Genomic DNA, 24,809 nt, shown 5'->3' with positions numbered 1-24,809 from the left:
TTTAACGAGCGCAAGTGATTTATGGAATGGTGAAAATGTAGCAAGATTGTAAGGGCTTTCTGTTAAATTGACGATGGGGTCGTCGTAAAGAAACTAAAGTGTGCCACCTTGGTGTATTATAAAACATCTGGAATGGAATATAAAATCGCAATAGGCAGATCAGAAGATACTGAATGGTACCACTGTGGATTTTCATTTAGTTGTTAAAAAAACACCAGCATTGCAGACATTTTTGCTCTTCTTTACCATAGTGTGACAATACCTGGTGGAGGTAAAGCTAAATACAGCCATACCTGGAGGCGGGAAAGCTAAATACAGCCATACCTGGAGGCGGGAAGGCTAAATACAGCCATAAATTAAGGTCAGACATGGAAATTTTCTCGCTTTAAACCATAGGGTGGGGCAATATGAAAAAATATTTCCTGTGAAATATTCAGCGACCTCATCACAGTGGACTTCGCTCCAATCCTTACAAAACATGGCATAAAACCGTCGAAAACCTTCTGAATGTAACAAACGTGTTTTCATCTCTGGCTATTTACTTGGTGACGTCATCACACGTTATCAAGATTAAGGGATACGCAGAGCAGCAGCTTTAGGCGAGTGTTCAAACACAAACCCAATAGCGTTACGTCGTAACGCTTCCGAAGCAGGCGTGTAAAATCCCATTATTCGGGCGTTAATCAATTCCGCACATGCCCAGCGGAATTAAGGCCGGCATAAACGTGCAACAACTGTGCCCCTTACAAGAGGTAATATACGCACCAGATGACGCAGTGCTCTTTCGCTCGACAAAGGGGCAGGCGACGATTGATCTTACTCGCTGTGAGAGGTGCTTCACATAATCCCCGAATAAACTAGCGGTTTTCGAACACACAAAAGCAGTTGGGGGTAGGACACGATTCGCAAACAAACCATTGACACTGTGACGTCACAGTGCTAGACGGTTGCGCACAAACCGAAAGTGGAATGGTAATGAATGGAGATTTAGAGCAGCGTCTTCCGGTCGTGGTTGTAAACTCGAGGTGGTTTTTCTGTTCCGCTTGTGTGGCCGTTTCGCAACATTTGTAAATATTGTTTACAAACTGTGTGATCACAATGTTGCATCGCGGATGTATTGGTAGTGTGCACAGTCAACGATGTACTGTAAATTTCTTGTCACAATTTCCAAACGTCTAAAACTGGGGCAAAAGTATTACCAAGACGGCACCACTACTTTATAGCAGCAGAACAAACGACAACAGTTTACTTTGCTAAGGTTGAGAACTGCGTTTACCAGATAGGTATCAAACAATGCCACCATGGACTTTGTCCTTCAAACTTTAACCTTCATAAAAGTATATTTATTGCGCTTAAATCATCAAACAATGTTCTCATTGTAAATAAAACTCTCATAAAACCTGTCCAGTTAGCAGCCCACACAACGCAGCGCACACACAGCCATTCGCAACCGAATCTCTCCACTATCACTTTTATCAGCAATATCCATTATCAGACCGTGTTACGTCACAGGCAGCATCGAGGTTATGTTCTTGCATAGTGAGTTGGTCAATTGAACTTGGCTCTTTTCCACGCCGGCTCCTCGCCCTCATCCGGTTTCTTGTTCCCGCCCACGATCACGTGACTATTCTCGTCCTCTGATTCGTCGCTTTCTCCGGTGTTGAAAATGGTTGTCGGCTGGGTCCTGAGGTAATTGGTTTTTAATATTAAGCGAAAGAAACTAAGCGTAGTCTTGTAAGAAGGTATTAGGGATAGGAAATATTGGTCCACAGTGAAGTCGATATTTTGACGAATTATATACCTACAACCACGTTGCATTGGGCTTTACGTAAACTCAACAATAACACATCCACGTTTGGCCAGCTTAACTCTACCTCCACGAACAATTACCTCCGGAACGCCGGAAAGGTATTGGAAAATGAAATTGCAACTGTCAAAGCTTCAAGCGTGCCCTACACAACACAGCAAAAACACAGGAGGTAGAGTTAAGCTGGCCAAACACCCACCCAACTACCTAACATCAGTCACCGATTGTCTTAATTAAGACAGACGAACTTCGCTTCAAATAACAATTACAAGCTTTCTGCCGAAGGCTGTCACCTTGGGGTAAAGTTAACTAATCGACGGGAGGAATGCCTTTTATTTTCCCGGGCAGTTCAACGAACTTTCCCGGAGATCGATGGTAACGCGTTAAGCAGCTTCTAATCCCCGCAGGAAACGTGAGCTAATTTGCAAACAATGGTAATCTGTTTGGGGCTGGGAACTGAACGCCCACGCGTAGTAAACAGACTGTTTCTGAGTATTTTAACCATTGCAAAACAGTGTGGGTGGAAATGGTTGGGTTACTGGGTATTACAAAGCTCGAACTGTACGACTTGTTTTTGTAGGCCAGTGCTTTCCAAACTGATCCGTTTTAAAATAATTTCAATTTGTTGTTTGGTCATGCCCACCATGTACTGCAAAGTTTTAAGACAAAGTTAGAAAGACTGAAAGACATGGCCAGTCCCTTTATTCTCAGAACGAGTTTACTATTTTATAGCATAATCTATTCAAAATGTGATAAGCCAATGATTCCTTCATTTAGTGACAGGGCCAAGTTTGGGAGCCACTGCCGCATATAAACGAAAAATTGGAACGCTTGATTAGTTGCTAGTTGTATTGCGCAACACCAGTATGTTGTCAAAATAATAAAAAAATATCATCTCTTTGGCTCCTGCAAGCGGTTGAAAACTTGTACCACAAACCCAAACGGACAAACAGCGGTTTTGTTAACGGGATTAAGCAATAAACTGATGCCCCAAATTTCTATTTTTTTGTAAACACGTAGACACCGGTTGCTTCTTCCACAAAATTTCAAAACCTTACTTGACAACGCAGGAGAAAATACTGCTTTGATGTTTGATCTATCATAAAGTAATAATAAAACTGCTGTTGGGGAGCAGACCAACAGCCCTGGGGTAGACGACGAATTGCCCCACAGAGCTAGACAGCATAATAGCTTGTGCAAACAACACAGTCAAACACACACGATCATTTGCCCTTGCTATGACCCTGACACCTTTAGGGTTATAATATCAGTGCTATTGCGCCTTAAATCAACACGACAACAGCACAGTGTGTGGTGTTTAAACTTGGATCAGAGCTCGCCGTGTATAGAAGTGAATAGGTTTCCAGTGTTGTGTAAACTATATGGAGTGTTATTTTTGCGAACTCTTTGTTCCGCTTGCTGTGCGGTCGTCTGAGCAACACCAGGCCGTAATAGATTATACGGGAACATATCGCAGTAGTGAGGGAGTTGTTTAAATAATCTGTTGCCGACAAACTACAGAAATTGAGAGTTTGTCCAACGCAACCATTTAAACTGTCACACATGCTTAGTCACGTGGGCAATTCGTAATGACCGACATATGACGTCATAATCATTTAAAGCCACTTAACGTATTTTCAACCAGTGAGTTCACTGCGCGCAATACTTGAATTGTGTACAAAATACCCATTGAACTATATTAAATCAATTTAACCAAAAAAGTGAAAAAGTGGAAAAGGGCGTTTGATATTTATGTGCATCAACAACAGCTGGCCGGCAATCGTCGGTTTAACAAAACCGTTTCGCCAATATAGAGACAACTATTTATAAATCATTCTAAGCAAAGCAGAAGCAGGTATTATGTATATACATTAAACAATACCCAGCATATGATTACATTTCAACCGAATTGCTGAGACCCCTTTCTTTTCAAAACATCGTCCGTTCGGATTTTTACATCATTTCGTTTGTAACTCTGATAAGTTACATGTCATGTGCATTTACGAGCTAAATCGTTAGTCGTGCCAAGGGTTACGGGTTCAAACCGCGCCGAGTGCATGTTTTTTTGTGTCTTGTTGCGACTTGTCCGGAGTGAGCGCGGTGCTACCGATTTAGCTCACTCAAACTAAAGCCACCAAACCACAAGTATTGACACCCGTTTAGGTGTAAGTGGGTCCACGGCAAAGCGGTACAACGTTTATTGGCCACAAACGCTCTGTCAATGTAATGAATCAAAAGGAACCAAGCTACGTGGGGCGGACATTCAAACACAAGAATCCCAGCGCCCGCAAGCCGCAGACACACGTTTATTGGAGAAATCAAATGATGAGGGAAACTGGTGTATTATAGCAGTGTATGGAAGGACGCCCACGTACAGTGTGAAGTGTGACTCACGGTTTAAACAAATTACAAACCAGACCGAGACCTAAGCGCAAACTGTACTGGAAATTACTGTCGGTAAATTTCCAGAAGGGGAATTCGTAGTAGTTTGGGGAAGTGAGTCAGGTTTTAATTTTTTGTGTTTTGACAAAAAAAATTAGCAACGTCACGTAAGTAACACTATCTGTTTGGGAAACACCCCTAGCTCTTTGGCTAATACAGAGAACGGGTTTTCATCAGTTATAAAAATTAAAGCCCAGCGCACGTAAAGTTGTCTTTACGCATGATTACGATTCTGTGAAAATGGCTAATATTAACAAACTAAATTAGGCAGACTTACTTGGTATAGGCATGCGCAATCCATTTGGGATCAGCCACCGCGTCATTGGCGTGACGTAAGATAGCTTCACGTGCGTTTGCGTCATCAACTGTATCCTTAGCGATGTTTTTCATGATGAACGAAGCCAGAGTGCTTCCATGGGCTTGCAGACGCCCGCCAGCTCCTGAGATCGAGTCAAAGTGAAGGATGTTTGAGAACATATCATTGGAGTGAACAATTTCCTTACGTTTTGGTTTAGCTTAAAACCGTGTTTCTCAACCAGTTTTCCCAAGTGGCCTAGATTTAGTTTGGCAAAAACTGCGCTGCTCACTATCTCGTTAGCTTAAGTACATACACTATATTCGTTTTTGGTGTTTAAACAAATTTTAGCCTAATACCGCGACCTATTTGGAAACATTGTTATAGGCCATGTACTGATTGAGAAGCACTGAATTATGAACAATTATTTAGTGGTAGTTTGACTCAATACACATTTTCGATAGTCAATAGCCACATGTTACCCCTTTATCAAGAATTTTCTGCTTTATTTTCAACAATTGGTTCGTCGAAGCTGCTTAAACCAATATTGACGTCATTTACCCGACGCTCAATCCACGACATGTTGACAATTTTGCCCAAAAACAAAGTTCTAGTTGATGTTAAAATTGTAAAAGAAATATTTCGCAACGTCGGTCCCGCTACTCTCTTACCCCCTCTAGAGGATAGTGGTGGCTGGGGTTTGTGGGATTTCACCGGATCTTTACGGTCTTTCTCCATCTGTTTTTTTGTGCTTCTTTCACGGTCCTCGCGGTACATGGGAAGAGAATAGGCTGCAAAAAAATAAATTATCTTTAAATCATCGAAGCGATGATGATTCTCGATCCGCCAATTAGCGAAGCCGAATAAATGTAATTCAGCGAAGAATTACAATCATGAAATTTGCTTCGGCGTAAACGATGAATCAACAGAAAACGTCAACCAAATGAAAGCGATGTTTTATGCTATCGCATTAAGAGACTGGCCCAGCTTGACTGTGATGTTAGTGAGCTTACTAATTGTGCTCTGGATGTTGGTAAAATATCTTCGGAAGGTTATGTTAAATTGTTGTATCAATCATAAACCTAGTTAAAACCACTGTTCGTTAACATCAAACAAAAGTATTTGCTTAGTTTGGGCATTGGCTGCACTGGTATTTCTAAGGCCAACATTACGTCGTGAAACTGACAAAAATATCGCATAAATATATCGAGAAAGCAGAATTAAAACAACAGAAGTCGACTCACGGGTGATGATCTTGTGTCTGATGAAGACTTCCGCATGATTTTGTTTCCTCCTCTTCTTCACAACACACAACTTGGCTCCCCTGGCGCTCCTGTCCGGATCGTACAACACTTTCACGTTGCCGTCGCTGGTACCAACTATTATCTGGTTCAGCTTGGGATGCCAGATGCATCGAACCACGCTCTGCAGGTACCGTAAAAGAATTGTTGTTTAGTTGCGTTTAGGCTTGAAGTTAGGCTGTTTCAAAGTGAGGGTATAATCGGAACGTCTTATTCTGTAAAAACAACAGTTTTTTCTACCTCACTTGCATCAGGCATAAAATAACAGCAACATACTGAAGTTCGGAAAATCGCAAAAAAGGATCGAAGCACGCAGAACAGCCAAATGACAAGGGACTGATACGACTGAGCGCCTACTGTATAATTTGTAAAATGGCCATAATTTTTTAATTCGTTTTAAACGTAAACAACATTATAGAGTGGGCAACCAAAGCAGCAGGCAATTATTTCAATTTTGAGAAACTTTGTGTCGGGTTAACCACGTAGCTTACCGAATCACAAACAGGGAGTTGATTGACAATTTCAAGGTCAGTTCGATCGAGAAAAACCAACTTCCCTCGTTGCCCTTCGTCTTTGCGAACAGAAATTCCAGTAACCAGAAGTTTATCATTGGGGCTGAACACACAGTCGGTCCTGAGGAAAATAGGGCTTTTAAATAGGATTGTTTCGAGGAATGGATATTGACCAGGGGTGCACGTGAATGCTGAATTGTTAGAAATGGTTACATTAATATTTCAATACATTTTATTCAAAAACTGAAAAGGGTGCAACGAAAAAGGATGATTCACTGACTTGCGTATTTAGAGTGATTATAAATTCGAACAGATGCTTCTGATACCCAAAACACAAATTTAAAATTTACAGTAATTTCCACTGATAATGAACACAAACCTAGAAACGTTTGATTATTGTCTGTGTATATTATTCAGTATTTCGTCGCCTCCGTGGATTTTAGGAATTTAACTGAAAATTATTATTTCTCCTTCATTTATTTGCACCCGACCACTATTCAATACGGGTATAAAATAATGAAGCTGTTCCACGATGAAACCATACAAGAACTTACATCGGGAAGAAGTTGTCGAGGTCGGATGCGGTGGCAACCGGATGTTTAAACTTCCGTAAATCCCACAATTTCACCGTGTCGTCACCTCCCCTAGTGCAAATGTTCAAGTTATCGTGGGAGAAAGTGATGCTGGATGTGTCCGAGCCGTGGGTGTGAGCTCCACGCACCAAGTGTGTCGTGTGCACCTGAAATGTGACGTCATTTTTAATAAAATTAATGAATCACGTGGTACGATTTTGCATGGTGGATTAGCAAAGAAATATGTGAAACAATTGGGCCATGAATTAAACCGTGGGATTTTTAAATAGAAATTTCCACATAGTTTTAGTAAATTTTTCAAATGTTTTTCGTTTGGATACTGGTTCGAGCTTTTCAAAATAAGAACGCCCTCCGTTATTCGTTGCAAGGGGGGTGGCTGATGAAGTCGCAAGTATCCAGTCAGACAGTAATGTGCCTAACTTGTTAAAACTCCAAATGTCAGACAACATGATCTCTCTCACTGTTATGAATTAATCATGACAACAGAAACAATGTCATATACAAAGCATATCTCTGTACACAAGTCACTTTTAACATTTGATCTGATTAACAGCTTCATACACAAACCTTCATCTTTTCAGCCCACAACATGATGGAACCGTCATTACAAGCAGTTGCCAGCAGTTTTCCATCCCGACTGTAGCAGCATGAAGTAGGTTGTGCACGTCGGCCAGCTTTGTCTTTACACTTTCGAACAGTCTATGAGATTACAAGGCCATTTTTTAAACAAAATTTGTTACGAAAATTGGCAAAAAGTTGTATAAAACTTGTAAAACAGAGTAAAGGATATGTAGCAACAAACCCAGTAAGTAATTTTAATCCTTTTTTGCTTTTGTTTAGAGACAAAAAAAACAGATTGGCCCAATTGCAAGGCTTGGGAAACTTTTTAATGTGCAATCCACTGTATTTGATAACATTTTTATGCCCTTTGGGTTTAAACATTAGACATACTTGACACAGAAAATTTAAGGTAACACCAAATTCATGATGTTAGCCCCCACGGTCCTGATCCCAGTGGAATTCAACTGATGAGTTTGTAATAAATGGTAAGTCCCACCCTTTACACTCAGGGACACAATACTATATGAACTGAAAATAAACAATTTAATATATTTGCTCGATGTTTTGGTAGAAACCTATCATCAGTAGAATAACAAAACATACAACCAAACATTTTTATCTCTAGCACAGAAATTCACATACAGCACATTTCTTTCCTTCTTTCCGTACTTCCCATGTTCTCACAGTGCCATCTTGCGAGCAGGTCATAAATTCACCTTTGACCTTTGGATGCCAACAACCACCTGTGAGCATCGCAGTGTGACCCTGCACAAAATACAACACTATAATACACTTCTAAACTCACCACGTATTTTAAATGAAGTAAATTCACACAAAAATATTATTGAGGGTTTTGAAATAATGTTAACACATGGGTCAGCGCTCCCTGCCTTGCATGAAGGTTGTTTTATTCACAGTGCACCACGTGATTTACGAGTTTACATTCCAAAACACTTCATGTCATTAAAACTACTGTAAATGGTACAAACCTGTACTGCACAAAAAAAATGTTGGGGCAAGATGTCAACAACATTTTTTTATATATATATAACCTTTTTAATATCTTTTATTCTGTTTTTCCAAGAAGTGTTGCAGAAAGTAGTTTTGGTTTCAAAAACAAGACAAACAAAATAGATTCTTACTGCAGTGTTGTACATGTCACGAAGGTACTGATCCCCTTTGATACATTCAAGTATTTCATGTCCGTCTCGATCAAAAACTTTTGCTTGTGAATTAGCGGAAACAACAAGTACATTCTCACCAGTTGCACTGTACTGTACGTTGATCATGTGGTGACTGAAACAAGAACATCTTGTTAGAAACATGTGTTATTAAAATGATTTCAGTTGGTCAGTTTATAAAACATGACAGTGTAACCTTCTCGTACCACACAAACAATTGTTACAGCAATTTTTTTCACAAAATACTTGCATGTTCAATGTAAACAAATTTGTAACTGCTTCAATCTGGACCCGATATCACTTTCAGTTAACTTTGCCAGACCATGGACTCAACCCCTAGTTAAGCTGAAACTATACCTTATTCAGGAACAGATTAGTACAACCATTATGTATTCACCATTCACATGGGGTTAGGTGTCGAAAGGACTGCAGGGCATTATCCATTCCAGCAAAATCCCACAACCTCATCTCAAAATCGTAGCTTCCAGTGATGAGCCGTGCTCCGGAAGGATCTAATGCAAGAGCAGACACTGGTTTTGATCCATGGTTAAGGGTGATCTCATGGGTTGCAGGGATGAACGTGCGATCCTGTAATGGTTGGGAGACAAAAATATGTTTGAAATACCTGATTTCTGACACCCAAATTTGCAGTTTTCATACTTTTTTTTACTACTTTATTTAAGGTAAATAGTTGTATTTCCACCAAACACAGCACAAATTATTTTGAGTTTTGTTTTGTTTGTTCCTGTTTTGCAGAAGTATTTTACTGAGGTTTCAAATTAAATCCAAGTAAATGTACATAAAGATAAAAATAGATGAAATAATTACATCCTCTTCTTCTTCACTTTCCGAGTCCTCATCATCTTTATCCTCCGACTTTTCAGAATATCCAGGAAGCATGGAAGGAGGAAGCGGTGGTCCGATAACATCATCATCGTCTTCGTCTTTTTTCTCTTCAGCATCACTAATGGCAAACTGAGTTAATTTGATCACAGAAATTAAAAACAACAATAAAAAATATGTTTGTTTGGTTTTATTCAAGTAGGATTGAAAATGACAGAGCAATTGTAACAGGTATTCACTATAGCAGCCAAAGCCTTATAAAGGATGACATTTTCCTAATCAGCTTTGTGGATTGGTTAAACAACAATAGGATTTTATATATACCGTGTTGGGGCCTCATTTTTTTCTTCAGCGGGAGGATCAATTTCATTGGCAATGTTGTCATCTTTTTTCACTTCTGCTCACAATTCATTCATATTATTATCACAATTTCATTTAAAATATCAAGGACAAAGTTCAAAAACAAATTGTACCAGTTTGTAAGTTTTTCTTGTTTCTTCGCTGGGCGTTTCTTCTCGTCTCCTCGAATATCGCATTGATATCGAATGTTCTTGCTTTTTTACCAAACCCTCCGAAGCCCATCATCTTTTCCATCGAACCTTCACCCGAATTTGAATCCATGCCAATTAATTTTTTTTACTTTGATGACTAAAAGCAAAACTAAAAAAAATTTGAAGTAATATTTTCAACAGAATTGTTTTCAAGTTATGTTATATATATAATTTACGACAAAGCAGCATTCAAAACAGTCAAAACGTATTTAAAACCACATTTTCGTATCGCAGGAATTCAGTTCTAGCATGACTTGAACATGAACCTCTGAAGTGCACAAAAATACTTTTCACTTTTGGACTGGAATTATCAAAAACTGAAGAAGCACTATTTTTTTTACACTGCAATAGATGTCACACATTACAGCTTTCAGTGAAAAATGTTTGAAAGCAAGAAAACAATTGCGTCTAACAGAAAAAAATATTTATTTCTTTGCTTCTTGGGCTTGCTTGCCCTGTGCCATTAGTTTGGCTTGCAAGACCTCCAGCACAACTTGCTTTGTTTTGAACTTTTGCTGCAGCGATGGTTGGACTTTCTCCATTTGCTGCTTCAGGTAATCTATTTTTCGGCTGAAAAACTCTTCAGCATCGCTAATGCTCTTCTCAGCATAGTAACCAGTCCCAATATCCACCATTACATTGTCCACATCCGCCAACTTCCCCGGCACATACAAGGAACTGGTCATTGGCACAAGTATGTCCTTTCCCAGCGACTCAGGCTTTATTGTGCTTAAGCTACGTTTTGACTCCATGAATTGACTTTGAGCCCCCTTAAGGGATTGCATTGAGTTGCTGAGCAGTTGTATTTCCTGGTCCAGTTGGTCGTATAACATCTTTAGCTGCTGTGGTGGCAGAGAGGTCAGTTGTACCTCTTGTTGCTTTGCAGCCATTTTGGAGCCTAAATTTATGTATAGTTGAAAAAAACCTGCAAGAAAAAGAGCATTTGGCATTGTGGGTAAGAGAAGCAAAAAATGAAGGTAACGCTCTATGCACCTTCCAATGTGCACCACCACTTGGCATTTCAACTAATGTAAAAAAACAATTTGCAACATTCTACAGCCAAACACAAGGGACAAAAATAATACTTATGCAGTTGTGGAAAAAATACAGACAGAAAGAAGCAGACATATAAATTTGTGGTAAGACACCTACAAACGGGAATGCAGATAACACAAAGCAAGTTTAATATAAAACAAGTATAAAGCAGCACTGTATAATATTATTTTGAGCATACTACAACAAGAGGTTTACAAGAAAGCATCCAAGAGCAAACCAGTGACTAAAATAATGCAACTCTCCCCACTTTGACAAAGTAAATTGGAGGCCTGACATTTCTTCTGCATCAGGGTTTGACTCAAACAATGACCCTAAGTAAGCCAAGTGCATGAGGTTGATGAAAACCCATGTGAGGTTGAACAGTTTGGCCCACAGCGGGGTTGGATTCGTTTTTTCAGCAGTCGGCTTCGGAGGTCTAGCTTGGATAGCCGGACAATTAAAAGCTTTGGATAGTTTCAGTCGTACTGCATGCTCAGTGTAGGTGTAGAATCCCAATGATAACAAAACAGCTGCAAGGTGCAAGCTAAGGCCATGAAGCATTGCGCTGGCGACATATGTGAATACAATGGCAGGAAAATCACCTAAGAAACGTGAAACATCAAAGACATACTTTTTTAACCACTGGCTCATTGGTATGTTCCAAGCTACAACAACATTTAACATTGATCTGGGCATTTCCACTTTCAATGGCATGACAACTTTGTATTTTGACCAAGAAATGCCTATCTCTTCAGGGTCATCATTCTTTTTGCTTTTTTGTGTCAGTTTCAGAGTGCCAACACCGGATGCTACACTTGATAAAACAGAAAGGTAGCCAATGTAGTAGTGGCTAAAATGGAATGATATTGCAGTACAGTAAGACATTAACCACTTGCTGCCCATAACAGGTAATAATGCAGGGTTATACGGCTGCAGTGGGTCAATAAATAAATAAGGCAATACACACACTGATAATACCAAACATACAGAAGCCTGAATTGCACTTTTAACTACGCTATACACCCAGTCCAAATCAATTGGTCGCTTTGTGTATAAGTAGTCCCTATAGTTGGCAAGACAAATCCAGGGTCCATATACCAGGAAACCTGGATGAAACATGTAAGAAAAGTATTCAAGTGGACTTGGAAATTGCTCTGATTTATTGGACTGAAAGTCAAATGCCACAGAAATAATCTTCATGGCCAACAGAAGCAGAACCCCTCTAAGGCGATTCCAAAGTTTTGGATCAGAGAATGAAAACTCTGCAAACATGATACAAAACACAGCGCAAAGTGCTGTTACCAAACCACACCGCCAGCCATGCCTATATGAAAACCAACAGATGCAATACAGTAAAGTACAAGAGACACAAAAAACAGTAGCAACAATGTAAATAATGTCAGTGTATACACCATGTACTACAGCTAAACCACAGGCAATTGTTACCACATGAAACACTCTAATTGATTTTACACTTCTTGGAAAATACTGCTGTAAAAATATAAGAAGGCACCTAAGAAACAGGCATAGCAAAACAGTTAGCTTAGCATGGTCCAACCCTTGCTTCAGGGTAGTCCCCATGCAATTTGACCTTAAGTTGTGAAACTCATCCTGTGGGCTGTGCTTGGCCAATCGCTGTTCCAAATGTCTTTCCAGGTTTTGGTCGTCCTGCCCATGACTTAGCGCATTATAATCGTCTTCGTCCATATACTCGTAATCTTCGTAGGGCATATTTTGAAGATTGTGGTGGTATGCGTAATTTTCATCATCGTATTCATCCATTGTTAGTTTTTAGTCAAAGGTTTAAAGTTTAAAAACAAAAACAGTTCGGAAATCATCGGTACATGTGTTCAGTAATATCCGATGAGAGTAACGTTGTCCCGTCCACACAGATGAATATTAACCGTAAACTTTGAAACTTTGATAAACGTTTCGTCATTTCAAACCAACCAATTTTGGGCCCTTGACTGAAAACCAACGTGCCGGAGCGATGAGAGAAAAAAATGCAGGAGTGGAACACAGACTTCAAAATAGAAACCCCTTATGTTTAAAGCAAACAATAGCTTTCGTGGGGCCGTTATTATGGTATGGCCCTGGTGCCCCGATTAGTATGGCATGGACACTGGTGCTCAGGACTAGTGGATAGTGGACTAAAACTGTTACGGAGGCTTCACACAATCCTCTTTCATTCATCTTACAGCGCATCCACGTCATTGGGGATATGCCGATATGACTTCGAGCTCAAGAAAACTAAACTTCTGCACGGTTGTTTTGTCACAAACGCTTCAAAAATTTCGTAAAACAATAATGTCACTGTGGTTACAGAAAGGCATTTTAACAACACGCTTTTACAACATAAAAAAATAAGCGATTTATTCCTGTTTATGTCCGCGATTTGTTGTGTCAAGAGAAAAAGGTTGAAAACCAAGGAGTCGAATAGTTGTTTTGCGAATTCATTTCCGATTCAGGTTTTCTAACGTTATTATTATCCGATTCCAGTTCTTAAAATAGATTTGCGACGGGTTCAGATTCAGGTCAAGCAAATTAACTGGTTATGGAGCGCATCGAAGAATCAGATTCTGTTCCACTGCAAGTCAACATTGTGACATAATTTTTGAACTGGAACGCAGCGTCCTTTGGAGCATAAAATGTAAAACAGGAAGGTGCAACTCGGATGCGTGCAAACTTTGTTGTTTACGATCCACCCCGTGCAAAACATTTGTGTAAAATTTTCGTAGGTAGGAGCCTAATCGAACGTTGTTGGATCTAAAGCAACATACATTTTCCAACATTCTAAAGAAGATCTGCTCGCGTGCCATTCCTAAACCAATAGCGTGCCAAATTTCACACGCATGGTCTTTATTGTGCACCTTTGCCTCTAATGGTAAAAGAAGGACTAGTAAAAACTGCCCCTGGTTTGACACATGCCACCACTTTGTAACACAACAATTTATTCTTGTTCCAAAAACATTAAACAAAGGATCCTAATGCACGGAATTTCCATTGAACCATATACGGATATTGAAGCAGCTTATGAACTGAACAACTTTTAGTTCGCGGAACTTTGCGTGGATATTGTAAACAGTGTTGCAAGGTGGATCGCTCGCACAAGAATTGTATGGAAACGCGTGCAGCAAGTGAACGAGTAGCTACGCTAGAAAATATTGCGACGTTTTATGGTCGGTATGAAAGGATTTCTACGGTCGATTTTTGATGGATTTTGATAGAAAATACAATCGTGTGGGAGTAGGGAAAGTGAAGTAGTCTGGGGTATGTACATCCAACAAATTATTACACGGAACAAAAATATTTTTTTCGGGGTACATTGTACAAGCAGCGAGCACTTGGTATCACTAGAGGGCGAAAAGGAGCATGGAGTTCAGCTGTAAAGGTCATCTTCTTCCTCTTCGTACAGATCCCCACCCCCTGTAACACCCGAGCCACCGGTAGGTCCACTCGCACCACCAGGTGTCGCTCCTTGTCTTCCAAAGCTGCGCGGAGTAAATTTGCAGTGAGTTAAATTGGCGAGCGGTTGGCAGCACGGTTTGGGCGCATGACCAATACACAAAGAAAAAAATCTGGTCAGTTTCGTGGCAAAAAAAAAGCGTTATATTTAACTGTCCACGTTGTTAGGAACGCGGGATATATTTGTTATAGGAAAGCCATTCACCTGTCGGTCTATTATCCATAACGATCATAAAGTTAAAGACAACACAGCTATTGCTAAATCAACGCCACTTTTCAAGTCAGAAAAATTACACACTAACGGTTTGTTACCAATACCATTATTTCGCAAGTGTTCCACATTAAAATTATTAGTTTTTGTACAATTTATAATGTCAAGAAAGGCAATTAACAATTTCCGTACCTGAAGTTTCCGAATCCTCTGGCCTGTTGCAAAGTCTGGGCGAACATTTCGTATTTGCGGATGTCTTTGTCGGTCACAGACCTACGGGCAAATCGCATCGCTTCTTCGAAGTGATCCCGTCTGATTTCTGGCACCAAGTCGTCTTCCTCTTCATCCATGTCCTAAAAAAACGAACAAATTATTACCAAAGACACTTTTTATGTTAGTGGATTTAAGCTACAAGCCAAACAATTGTCTCAAGATTTGATCCAATATAGCTGCAACACTACCGCAACCTAAATATCAATACGTCAATCGAGATGACAGAGTAGCTTTTGCAGTAGAGCGAACCCAGCATGGCGTGAGTGTTCCCAATATTTCGTTGTCTATTTTGTAAAGCGAGCTGCACAGTGGGCACTGTTCGTCTGGTTTCACCAGTACAGCTTGCGTCTAACGTTACTTTTTCCGACTAACTGTACGAAACGGTGTGCATGCTCACTGATCAGTATATTGGCACATGTGCTTCTACATTGTAGAGTGTTGTGCGGTTATATATTTTTTACTTCTGCCTCACTGACCAATGATACCCGTTTTAGCCAAAGGCTGAGGAAAAATTATGTTTGGATCAAAGACAGCGTCAAAATTTTACGCAAAATCATTACTTGCTACGTTTAACTGAAATCTATCATTGTCTTGAGTCGTTCCTGCGTAGCGGAAAAGTAACCGCACTTTTACATCCCTCAAAACAATGTGCCAAAATGTTGTGACAACTGAGCACCGCCCCTATAACCGCCACGGGCGATAGTTGTTCTTTATTTCGTGATTATAAACTTTACGTCAAGGTCACAATCGTCGTACTTACCATGGCACTGCCCCCACTCCTTGCCCGTTCTCTTTCACGTTGTATATCTTTTTCTATGTTTTCCCTGATGGCGAGCTTGCAAGCTCGTTGGCAAATTTCGGTCAGATCAGCACCACTGAATCCTTTCGTCACTTTGGCAATTAAGTTGAGGTCCACATCCTTCGTGTAAAATAAGAACAGTTTGCAACAAGTTATGTAGGACGTTTTGTAGTGAAAATGCATGCTGAAAAGTCTAAAATCCTCCCAACAAGCAAAAACGTACGCGCTTTGTGAAAGTTTGCAAAGCATAAATGTGCGCAATTTTTTAATAAATCATTCGTATTACAGGTGTACAATTTACATATATAGGTTTTTCAGGGTTGCCAGAAAAACTTGTAGTACAGACAACCTTTGTAGCGATACAGGTCTGGTGGCTTGATGACGTTTCAACTGACCTGGGCAATTGGCGATTTACGAAGGTTGGCTTTGAGAATTTGGATTCGCGATTTGTCGTCAGGCAACGGAATGTAAATGAGTTGATCCAATCTTCCCGGTCGGAGAATGGCAGAATCGATGATGTCCGGACGATTGGTTGCACCAATAATGAACACTGGTAAAATTGAAATCCAATAACGTTTGACCCCAAAACAAGTTTAGTTGCGGTTCTAAGGATGGCCATGGCTAAAGATATCGCCTTTCAAAACATATAGGGTTGATCAATTCAGTATTAAATGGCTAGTCAGGGTTGGTGACAATTCAGATTCATCTGTGGAGTTTTGTAATACTAATTGCATCGAAATATACTATTTCTCTTGCTTGTGCTTTGGCTAAAAGTAAATACACAATATTTGTTTAATATTTTTGACGCAATTTTGCCAATCTTGGTTTGGATTTTGCTCTGATTTATCCAAATACGAACACTGACAAACAACACAAAAAATTATTAACAAAAGTAGGAAAAGTTCTACAATCACGGAAATGTTAATTTCCAGGCTAAAATCAATCAGTCTTGGTATATGAGACAAGTATATTCAGATTTTAGGAAATAGCATCCTCAGTATCTTATCCAAATACAATCTAAAAAATGTTTATCATTCAACACTTGGTTTACCATTCTTCTTGTTACTCATTCCATCCATTTCGGTGAGGATTTGGTTGATTACACGATCTCCAGCACCACCACCATCTCCAACATTACCTCCACGTGATTTGGCAATCGAATCAAGTTCATCAAAAAAGAGAACACAAGGGGCTGCCTGGCGAGCCTGTATAAATGACAAAAAAATTACTATCATGGCAGACAATTTTAAAAGTAATCTCAAATGTGAATCAAGATTTTCTGGCAAGGAATTTTGTTAGTATGATTGGATGTTTTAGGAAAGGTTAGTAATTGATCTGACCGATTCTTGAACATTCTTGAACATGCAAAAAAGCATGAAGAATTAGATGTAAAAGAAGACTGCATACAGATGGTTCGAATGAAAACGTGCCATGCTCACAAAGAGGCTGACAATAAAAAATAAATATTTAACACTAATTCATAACAGTTAAAACCACTAGTACTTACACGTTGATAAACTAGTAATCCTGTGTTTCATGCTTTTAGGAATGCAAATTACACACAAAGTACATGTCTAAGGATGAATTTTTAATCACCTTGTCGAAGACTTCACGGACGTTGGCCTCCGATTCTCCAAACCACATTGTCAACATTTCAGGTCCTTTGATTGAAATAAAGTTGGCTTGGCACTCGTTGGCTATTGCCTTGGCAAGAAGTGTTTTACCACACCCGGGAGGTCCATAGAAAAGTACACCACGAGAAGGGGTCATGCCAAATTTAAGGAACTTTTCGGGATGTTCCACTGGATACTGCACAAATTAGTAGGCCTTATTTTACGTATATGTTGCACATATGGATAAATTGTGACCAGTTGGCTTTAAAAAAGTTCTCTAAACAGAAGTTGCAAATGTGTAGTTAATATAGAAAGATTGGAAAGTAGAGGTCTTTCTACAATGCACATTATTTTTTAGTTGGTGGCTTGGTGTCTAGACACTATCCACATTATGCAATTAAGCTTTATAAAGCACAGCTCCTTATTCATCACAATCAATATATAGTTAAAATACTTATAACCGAACACATATCAGATATAATAGGCTTTTTACCTGTACAAGTTCTTGAAGTTCAGTTTTGACATTTTCAAGTCCCCCGACATCATCCCAAGTAACAGTTGGAACTTCAACAACAGTTTCACGAAGTGCTGATGGGTTGCTTTGGGCCATTGCAAACTACAAGGATTATTTTATTGTTTTCAAACAGGATAAACAAATACTTTGTAGTCTTTCATCATAACATTATGGGTTGTTTTGTTTAAAAAGGACAATTCTTTTGTAACACAGTATTATTAAAAGGTTATTGGTATCCATGTTTTCTAGTATACAAGACCTATTGATGAATAAATATTTTTCAATGCAAATATTTTAATAAAAATGTATAATGAAGGTTTTTCACTTTTATTATTTTTTTCAACATAAATAAAATGCAAAATAATTATTTTTTATGCCTTTTCAAAACTTTATAATATAACCATTGACTGGACTTACTCTGAAATCTTCCATTGTGACAGCTAGGTTGTCCATAACTTCTGCATCAATAGTTTCCTCCTCCATGTCAATGAGATCCATCTTCCCACGGATTTGCTGAAGAGCAGCCTCCGAACACAGAGCAGCAAGATCAGCTCCCACATGACCATGGGATTCAGCAGCAATCTAAAAAAAACACATTAAAATTGTAACTTATCACAAAATAACTTGATCATGTTTTAGAAAAATATCAGCTTAACCAACTTTGCCCAGTTTTTCAATTTTGAGACAAGTAAATATCTGGAATCATTTTTTAAAAATCAAATGAGAAAAGATGTACACACGCTTTTGACCTGTAAGGTTTCATCAGAGCAGCTGGTGACCGTGGCACATGCTAGCTGGTAGACTAGCAGGCACACAGATTTCCACTTTGTGGTACCTTTCGGTCAATCGTCGATACGTTGGGTACCAAACTAGGTACCAATCAACACAAACGAACCACATGGAGCACACTATGGCCAAACAACCGTTTGGGATTCCACAAAGTGGAAATCTGTGCTAGCATGTGCCACTGTCTCCAGCTGTACTGATGAGACCTTACAGGTCAAAACAGTATGTACACCTGTCTGCAGCTCTCATGGACTATTATGGCTCTTTTTCGCACATAAAATGAGAAAACATTGACAAAAATGAAAAGTTTTAAATCAGGTATTCTTAATGCGTTATTACTACCCCTTTCAGTTGACTCCAAACTTGCTTGAAAAAGCCCTTTACCTGTTCAAGGTCAACATCATCAGCTAGCTTCATGTTCTTGGTGTGAATTCTGAGAATTTCAAGTCGTCCAGTTGCATCTGGAATTCCAATATCCACTTCACGGTCGAATCGCCCGAATCGGCGCAGAGCAGCATCAATTGAGTTGGGTCTATTAGTAGCGGCCATTACCACCACATGGTGGCGCTGTTTTAGGCCGTCCATCAGTGTCAGGAGTTGGGAGACGATTCGACGTTCAACTTCTCCGTGGGTCTAAAAGAAAAAAATCTGTTTGTAAATGTTTTGTGCATGATACCTTTACAGGCAGTTTTGCAGAAGCTTTCAATGGAAAATCTTTGTCACATAGTTGCCCGACCCATACAACAAAACAGGACCTTCGTGAAACAAATAGGGTATAAAACTTTGAACAGGGCACAACACCTTTTTGAGAAATGTAACCTATTCTCAAACTGAAGTTACAGGCAGTGTTGGCAAACCTTGTCTCTCTTTGGAGCAATGGCATCCAACTCGTCAATGAAAATAATGGCTGGGGCGTTCTTCTCTGACTCTTCAAATGCCCGACGTAAATTGGATTCAGACTCACCAGCCAACTTGCTCATAATCTCAGGTCCTATTAAAACAAAACAATTTTACCATAGAAATGTGCCAACACACAAAAATGTTTACACTAGGAATGCGTAAAAAACAAATATGTGTGTGGTAGAAGCTCCTTACCATTAATGAGGAAGAAGAATGCCCCAGTTTCATTGGCAACAGCCCTTGCGATTAGTGTTTTACCCGTTCCAGGTGGTCCATACAGCAAGATTCCTCTAGGAGGTTTAATACCAATTGCCTGTTGAAAACACAACAAACATTTAGCACATTCAAGTGCTTTAAAAGTTTAACTGTTAAAAGTGAAGTGCAAGCCATCAGTTAATAATGATCAGTGAGCTGCAGACAGGTCCATTGTTTAGGCCTATCGGGTCTCATCAGTGCAGCTTGTGGCTGAGGACAGTCTGAGACACCTAACAGGTTGGGAAATTGTACTTCTACATGTGTGGTGTCACAAGTTTTTAAAGTAACAGTAGAGATATTATTACTTTAAAAAGAGCTGGATGTCTCAGAGGAAGTTCCACCATCTCCTTGATCTGTGCAAGTTGCTTACGGCAACCACCGATATCGTCGTAACCAACTTCGTTCAGTGATTCTTCCTCGTCCTTCGTAAAGCACATTTTTAAACATTTTAAACTCTTGAGAAAAGTGAGGCTGGTCCATAATTAAGCAATTGGTTACTTTGACATAACTGAAAAACATGCCTATATTCACTGAAATGGATAATTGTTCATCTTTCATCAAGGAGTGTTTCAGTTAATACATTAAATCCATCATTAAATAATACAAAACTGCTAAGATAAACCTTTAAAAACCTGATCAATATCAGAGTGACAGTATATACCTCTCTCTTGATTGGTTCCCCTTCACAGTGGATGACAGTCTCAGGTGAAACCACACAGTAAGGAGAAGGATCTGTTTCGACCACCTTGAACTCGACAGCTCTCATTCCTCCTCTTACCAAGAACACATCTCCTTTTCTGAACAATCAATCGGTATAAAAATTAACACAAAATGAAAAAGAATCAATTTATTCTGTACGTCCAGCATGAAATCAGCTTCAAATCATTCTTTTGCCATCATTTGCTTTCGTAATAATGATAAAACACATTCAGCGGATTTTCCCCTTTCAAGCAATTGTTTATAGTGATGTTTTAGTCACTACACACAAAACCTTTGGGCTGTATTCTGATGGGAGATTCACTATACAGCAACCTTAATACTGATAGTTTTTTGCCACAAGAGCCCTTCTTAAGTAAGCAATGTGTCTGGCAGATTTAGAAAAACTGATTGGTCTAAAATAGTATGCAGCTGTTACCAAAGCAAAATAAAGTTTCTTTACACAAGAAAATCAGCAGTCAGCATGGCTTAATACAACTTACCGCACTGGACGGTAAGCCTCAAGAAAGTATGGTTTGAGGTAAACCTCAAATAGATTGCCAGTGATCCCTTCAACTGTATCGTCAATTGGAAGAACATGAATTTTGACTCCATACTTCACATCAGGACATGCTTGAATGCTGGAAAAATGTCATCCAATGTTTTCCACGGAGCAGTTCAGAACATTTTACTCCTAATTAGTTAACGTTTTTACCTCACAACATCTCCAATCCTAACCCGGAGATTTTTACGTACAACTCTGTTGATTCTAATTTTTTCATCAGGCATTTCTCCAGAAAGCGCCACACAAACGGTATCTCTTCGCTTTTTGCCTTTTAGTATGACGGTGTCTGCTCGAAAGAGTCCCAACTCTTCCATTTTGTTCTGAACAAAGGTGTTTCACTTTTATCACACAGAAAACATTTGCAATTTTACATCTTCAATTAAATTCTCATGGATAAAAATGTTCATGAAAAAAATTATGCAAGAAACTTAATAAGTGTAACATAACAGTATTAAAATAATTAGTACATGGTGCACGTAAGTTTAGATTAAAAATTTACTCAAAGGCCTACTACGCTGAAAAAATATAGAACTCATACCGCTGATAATGCAACAACACTGTTATCATCTGTGACAGCATCTTCAACAATAAGGCGATATGGTTTTGGTTTAGTTTTCAAAATAGCAGTCGACAGGTCATTGTCTTCAGCTGGTGCTCTGCAAAACAGTTAGATTAAGTTGTTTTTAAGGCAAAACAGCGTTATAAATTTGGTACTTACCCCTTTTTAGCTTTCTTCGACATGTTCCTTTACTTCAGATATAAGTTATTTGAAAAAGGATAATTAACAAAAATTGCACTGTTTCAACTATCATCAACAACAAGAGGAATATTTTAATTAAACGACATTACACTTGTGATCAACAATGCGGAAGAAAAATCTTTCTTTTCATTACGACACAAAACAAAAAAAAAATTCGAACTCACAAAAAATGTGACCAAGCATTTACTGTCAATTGTTACGAAACAATGGACCGACTTTACAACCTCAAACCTTATATCGTTAGTTTACATATACACCAGGTCGCCAAAATAAGTTCAACTTCAATCCGTTGAAGCTCGCGCAAGTTAGTTTAGTACACGTCTCACACAGCAAGATCACGATTTTAAGCAGCGCAGTCTTTTGTGTCCTTTCACAACGATAGTGTCGTGACGACGCAAAATTTGAGTGCCGCCATAGAAAATTGCACAACGCAAGATAAGAATGATTTTTTTACTCAAGCAAAGTAATTTAAACTTTTTCGCCAAAACAATAGTAACTTGTTGAAATAAAATCTTTGTTGTTGTTCAATATATTCGGTAGCCAGGAAGGATAATAAGATTTTTTCGTAAAGTACAAATTCACACGCATTGAATGGCGATATGCAAGAAATCAGTTCGACATTAGGGAGTTTTTTTATGGTGGCGTTTTGTCTTATTTCTATGAAACGAATAAATGTGCAACGAAAGCGTTTGGGCCGTTAGAAATGTTATAATTTTATTGATATTTCATATGACGTGTAGTTACTTTACATCAAGATGACTTTAATTAATTTAGGGTCGCCAGACATGTCCGGAATTTAGTGTTATAATCCACGTTCGAAAGGGCAAAAATCACACCTACAAAACCTTTTGAATTTACGTAATATTCCTCATCGCCGAGAGCCCTGGCTAGAATTTGTCAACGTGACTAAATTTGTCCGGAATTCGGCCGCGACAAGCGGGAATTAGCATACGGTACTTTTTAAAACTTTATTCCGCAAGGGTTTTTGGAAGGCTATTCGGCCAATCATACTTACTCAAACCAAGTAGCCTAAGAAAGTATATTCCCAGTGTTTATTAAACTGTAAAATGATTTTTCAAACTTAAGTTATGATAAAAAAAAAATATGGAGGTTTACTTGTTTTAAACGTTGTTGTGATCATACTATAGCCTACCGTATATAACTGCACGTATACTACAAGCGGTGACAATGTTATCCTTTCCCTTTTTTTCCTGTGTTTTTCTTACGTTTTTTCTTGCGTTTTTACTGTTTTTACTGTTTATGCGTTTGATGCATTATTGTTGACATAACCCTGAGGAAGTCTCGCCGAATGGCAGACGAAACGTCGGTTTCAAATAAACAATTTAGAAACTTTAGTGCCAGAAGAGCAATTCCGATAAATTAGTATGCCTGGCAACAAAAATAGCAGTATGCACGTATACTCTTTATGAGACATTAGGAGATCACTCAACCAGACTATATAATGCCACTTCAATAAGTTGCTGCACTTAACCTCAACCTTTTTTTTGAAAAAGGCACTTGCGGGATATAATTGGTAAATGTCTGCGCCACTGACTGTTTACCTAAATCATTTCTTAATTCTCAGTTAAAATGCAGATAACTGTTTTGTTGTCGTTAAAATCCTGTTCACAAGAATGAAACAACAATGTCGTTGGGACTGATTTACTTCAGCATGGTTGTCAACAATCCACAACAACAGTTGTGAAGTTTAAAATGATGGCGGGTCATTTGGATCCACGCATATTTTGGTGCCAGACACATTTTCACAGTCTAGTCCTATTTCACAAGGACAATTGCCATACAAGTCCACGAGGCCCTGAAAAACAAGACGTGGTAAGAAGAAAATGTGACTTTAAATCAACAATACAAAGTGTAGCGCAGTTCAGGGTCAAATGAGTACAATAAATTATAATAACATACAGCAATGTATACACAGAGGTCTACAATCTTTTTGCCCCACGGACCGGTTTAACGCATGTAGTATTTTTTCGGACCGGTCTACGGCTTAGCATGTAAACAATGACTTTTAAAGCACAGTCGACACCCTCAAATTATGGCCAGGTTTTTGGGGGACCACTTTCCTGTTTATTCTCTACTGCTGTATGCCTATAATGTTATTTAGGAAACCATTTGAGTTGGAAATTTTGATTAAAACCTCATTATGTTACATTTATTACATCGTTGGAACATTCAGCGTTTTCATGGCTTTCGGGAGCGCATCTCCAAATGCTGAAGCCGTCCACTTTACAACATCCTGATTTGCACTGGTCTCCTTCCAAGCATATTTCACCATTGTCCTGCAAATAAATCATATTTTGTACAAGCGACTAGATTTTCATTGTACAAAATAAACCAAATAGTTTGTCTTCCACGCCTATAACATATCAAGAAACGATAAAAAAAATTTAACGTATCGCCTCGATTAACAGTTAAATATAGACGTCTTACAAGATCCCAAAATAATTGCGATTGGCTGAGTCCGATCAAGACAAACAACAGAAATACTACGACAACCTTCATCTCGCTTTGGCTTTCGATCCTGCAAACAGAAAGCAAATTAAAGCAAATATTTAGCAAATAGTAGCGACCAAATTACACAATAGGCCGCTTCAGTCTTCTGATACTAAACTGCACTATCTGGTTTTAGCACGTTGAAAAAGACTAATTTATTAATTTCTTTTGAAATTCAACCGAAGTTTAAAACAACAACAATAATATTGCATTGCTTGAAAATATGCCTCGGCAAGTTAGGATTACGATTAAATATCCGATATCTTGCGTAAAACGCGCTCGGTCAAATTTCACCCAAATTTTTCAAATCTTTCGCGGGCGTCGTTTAACCTTCAAAGTC

General features: G+C 38.9%; 4 protein-coding genes across 5 annotated transcripts; all 4 read right to left on the bottom strand.

The window, feature by feature from the left end:
* Positions 1–1,189: 1,189 nt before the first annotated feature.
* On the bottom strand, positions 1,190–10,220 carry LOC145916774 (WD repeat-containing protein 70-like). The gene is made up of 13 exons (XM_083002855.1): positions 10,009–10,220; positions 9,860–9,932; positions 9,521–9,656; positions 9,090–9,280; positions 8,654–8,807; positions 8,154–8,276; positions 7,518–7,649; positions 6,912–7,096; positions 6,337–6,478; positions 5,789–5,969; positions 5,216–5,335; positions 4,527–4,689; positions 1,190–1,684 (listed from the first exon to the last, which is right to left on the bottom strand). The coding sequence occupies exons 1-13, from the start codon at positions 10,154–10,156 to the stop codon at positions 1,549–1,551; spliced, it is 1,884 nt and encodes a 627-aa protein (XP_082858981.1). The 5' UTR covers positions 10,157–10,220; the 3' UTR covers positions 1,190–1,548.
* Positions 10,196–11,007, bottom strand: LOC145916796 (prefoldin subunit 5-like). The gene has a single exon (XM_083002876.1). It carries the CDS (start codon positions 10,974–10,976, stop codon positions 10,512–10,514), a length of 465 nt encoding a protein of 154 aa, XP_082859002.1. The 5' UTR covers positions 10,977–11,007; the 3' UTR covers positions 10,196–10,511.
* A 12-nt stretch (positions 11,008–11,019) lies between these two features.
* Positions 11,020–12,994, bottom strand: LOC145916785 (protein-serine O-palmitoleoyltransferase porcupine-like). The gene has a single exon (XM_083002865.1). The coding sequence runs from the start codon at positions 12,901–12,903 to the stop codon at positions 11,320–11,322; it is 1,584 nt and encodes a 527-aa protein (XP_082858991.1). The 5' UTR covers positions 12,904–12,994; the 3' UTR covers positions 11,020–11,319.
* A 1,067-nt stretch (positions 12,995–14,061) lies between these two features.
* LOC145912363 (transitional endoplasmic reticulum ATPase-like) lies at positions 14,062–22,068 on the bottom strand. 2 transcript variants are annotated; one of them, XM_082999815.1, is made up of 17 exons: positions 21,917–22,068; positions 21,737–21,854; positions 21,349–21,518; positions 21,137–21,274; positions 20,599–20,734; positions 20,243–20,359; positions 19,878–19,995; positions 19,640–19,773; positions 19,167–19,415; positions 18,414–18,578; positions 17,976–18,098; positions 17,466–17,678; positions 16,921–17,074; positions 16,265–16,419; positions 15,831–15,989; positions 14,990–15,150; positions 14,062–14,612 (listed from the first exon to the last, which is right to left on the bottom strand). In XM_082999815.1, the coding sequence occupies exons 1-17, from the start codon at positions 21,937–21,939 to the stop codon at positions 14,501–14,503; spliced, it is 2,445 nt and encodes an 814-aa protein (XP_082855941.1). In that variant the 5' UTR covers positions 21,940–22,068; the 3' UTR covers positions 14,062–14,500. The 2 variants fall into 2 exon arrangements, with proteins under 2 accessions (XP_082855941.1, XP_082855952.1); XM_082999826.1 differs by lacking the exons at positions 20,599–20,734; positions 21,137–21,274; positions 21,349–21,518.
* Between the last annotated feature and the right edge of the window lie 2,741 nt (positions 22,069–24,809).

Source organism: Ascidia mentula, chromosome 1 (genome assembly GCF_947561715.1).
Source record: "Ascidia mentula chromosome 1, kaAscMent1.1, whole genome shotgun sequence".
NCBI classification, from domain to species: domain Eukaryota; kingdom Metazoa; phylum Chordata; class Ascidiacea; order Phlebobranchia; family Ascidiidae; genus Ascidia; species Ascidia mentula.
This window is presented reverse-complemented; position numbering and strand designations above follow the sequence as displayed.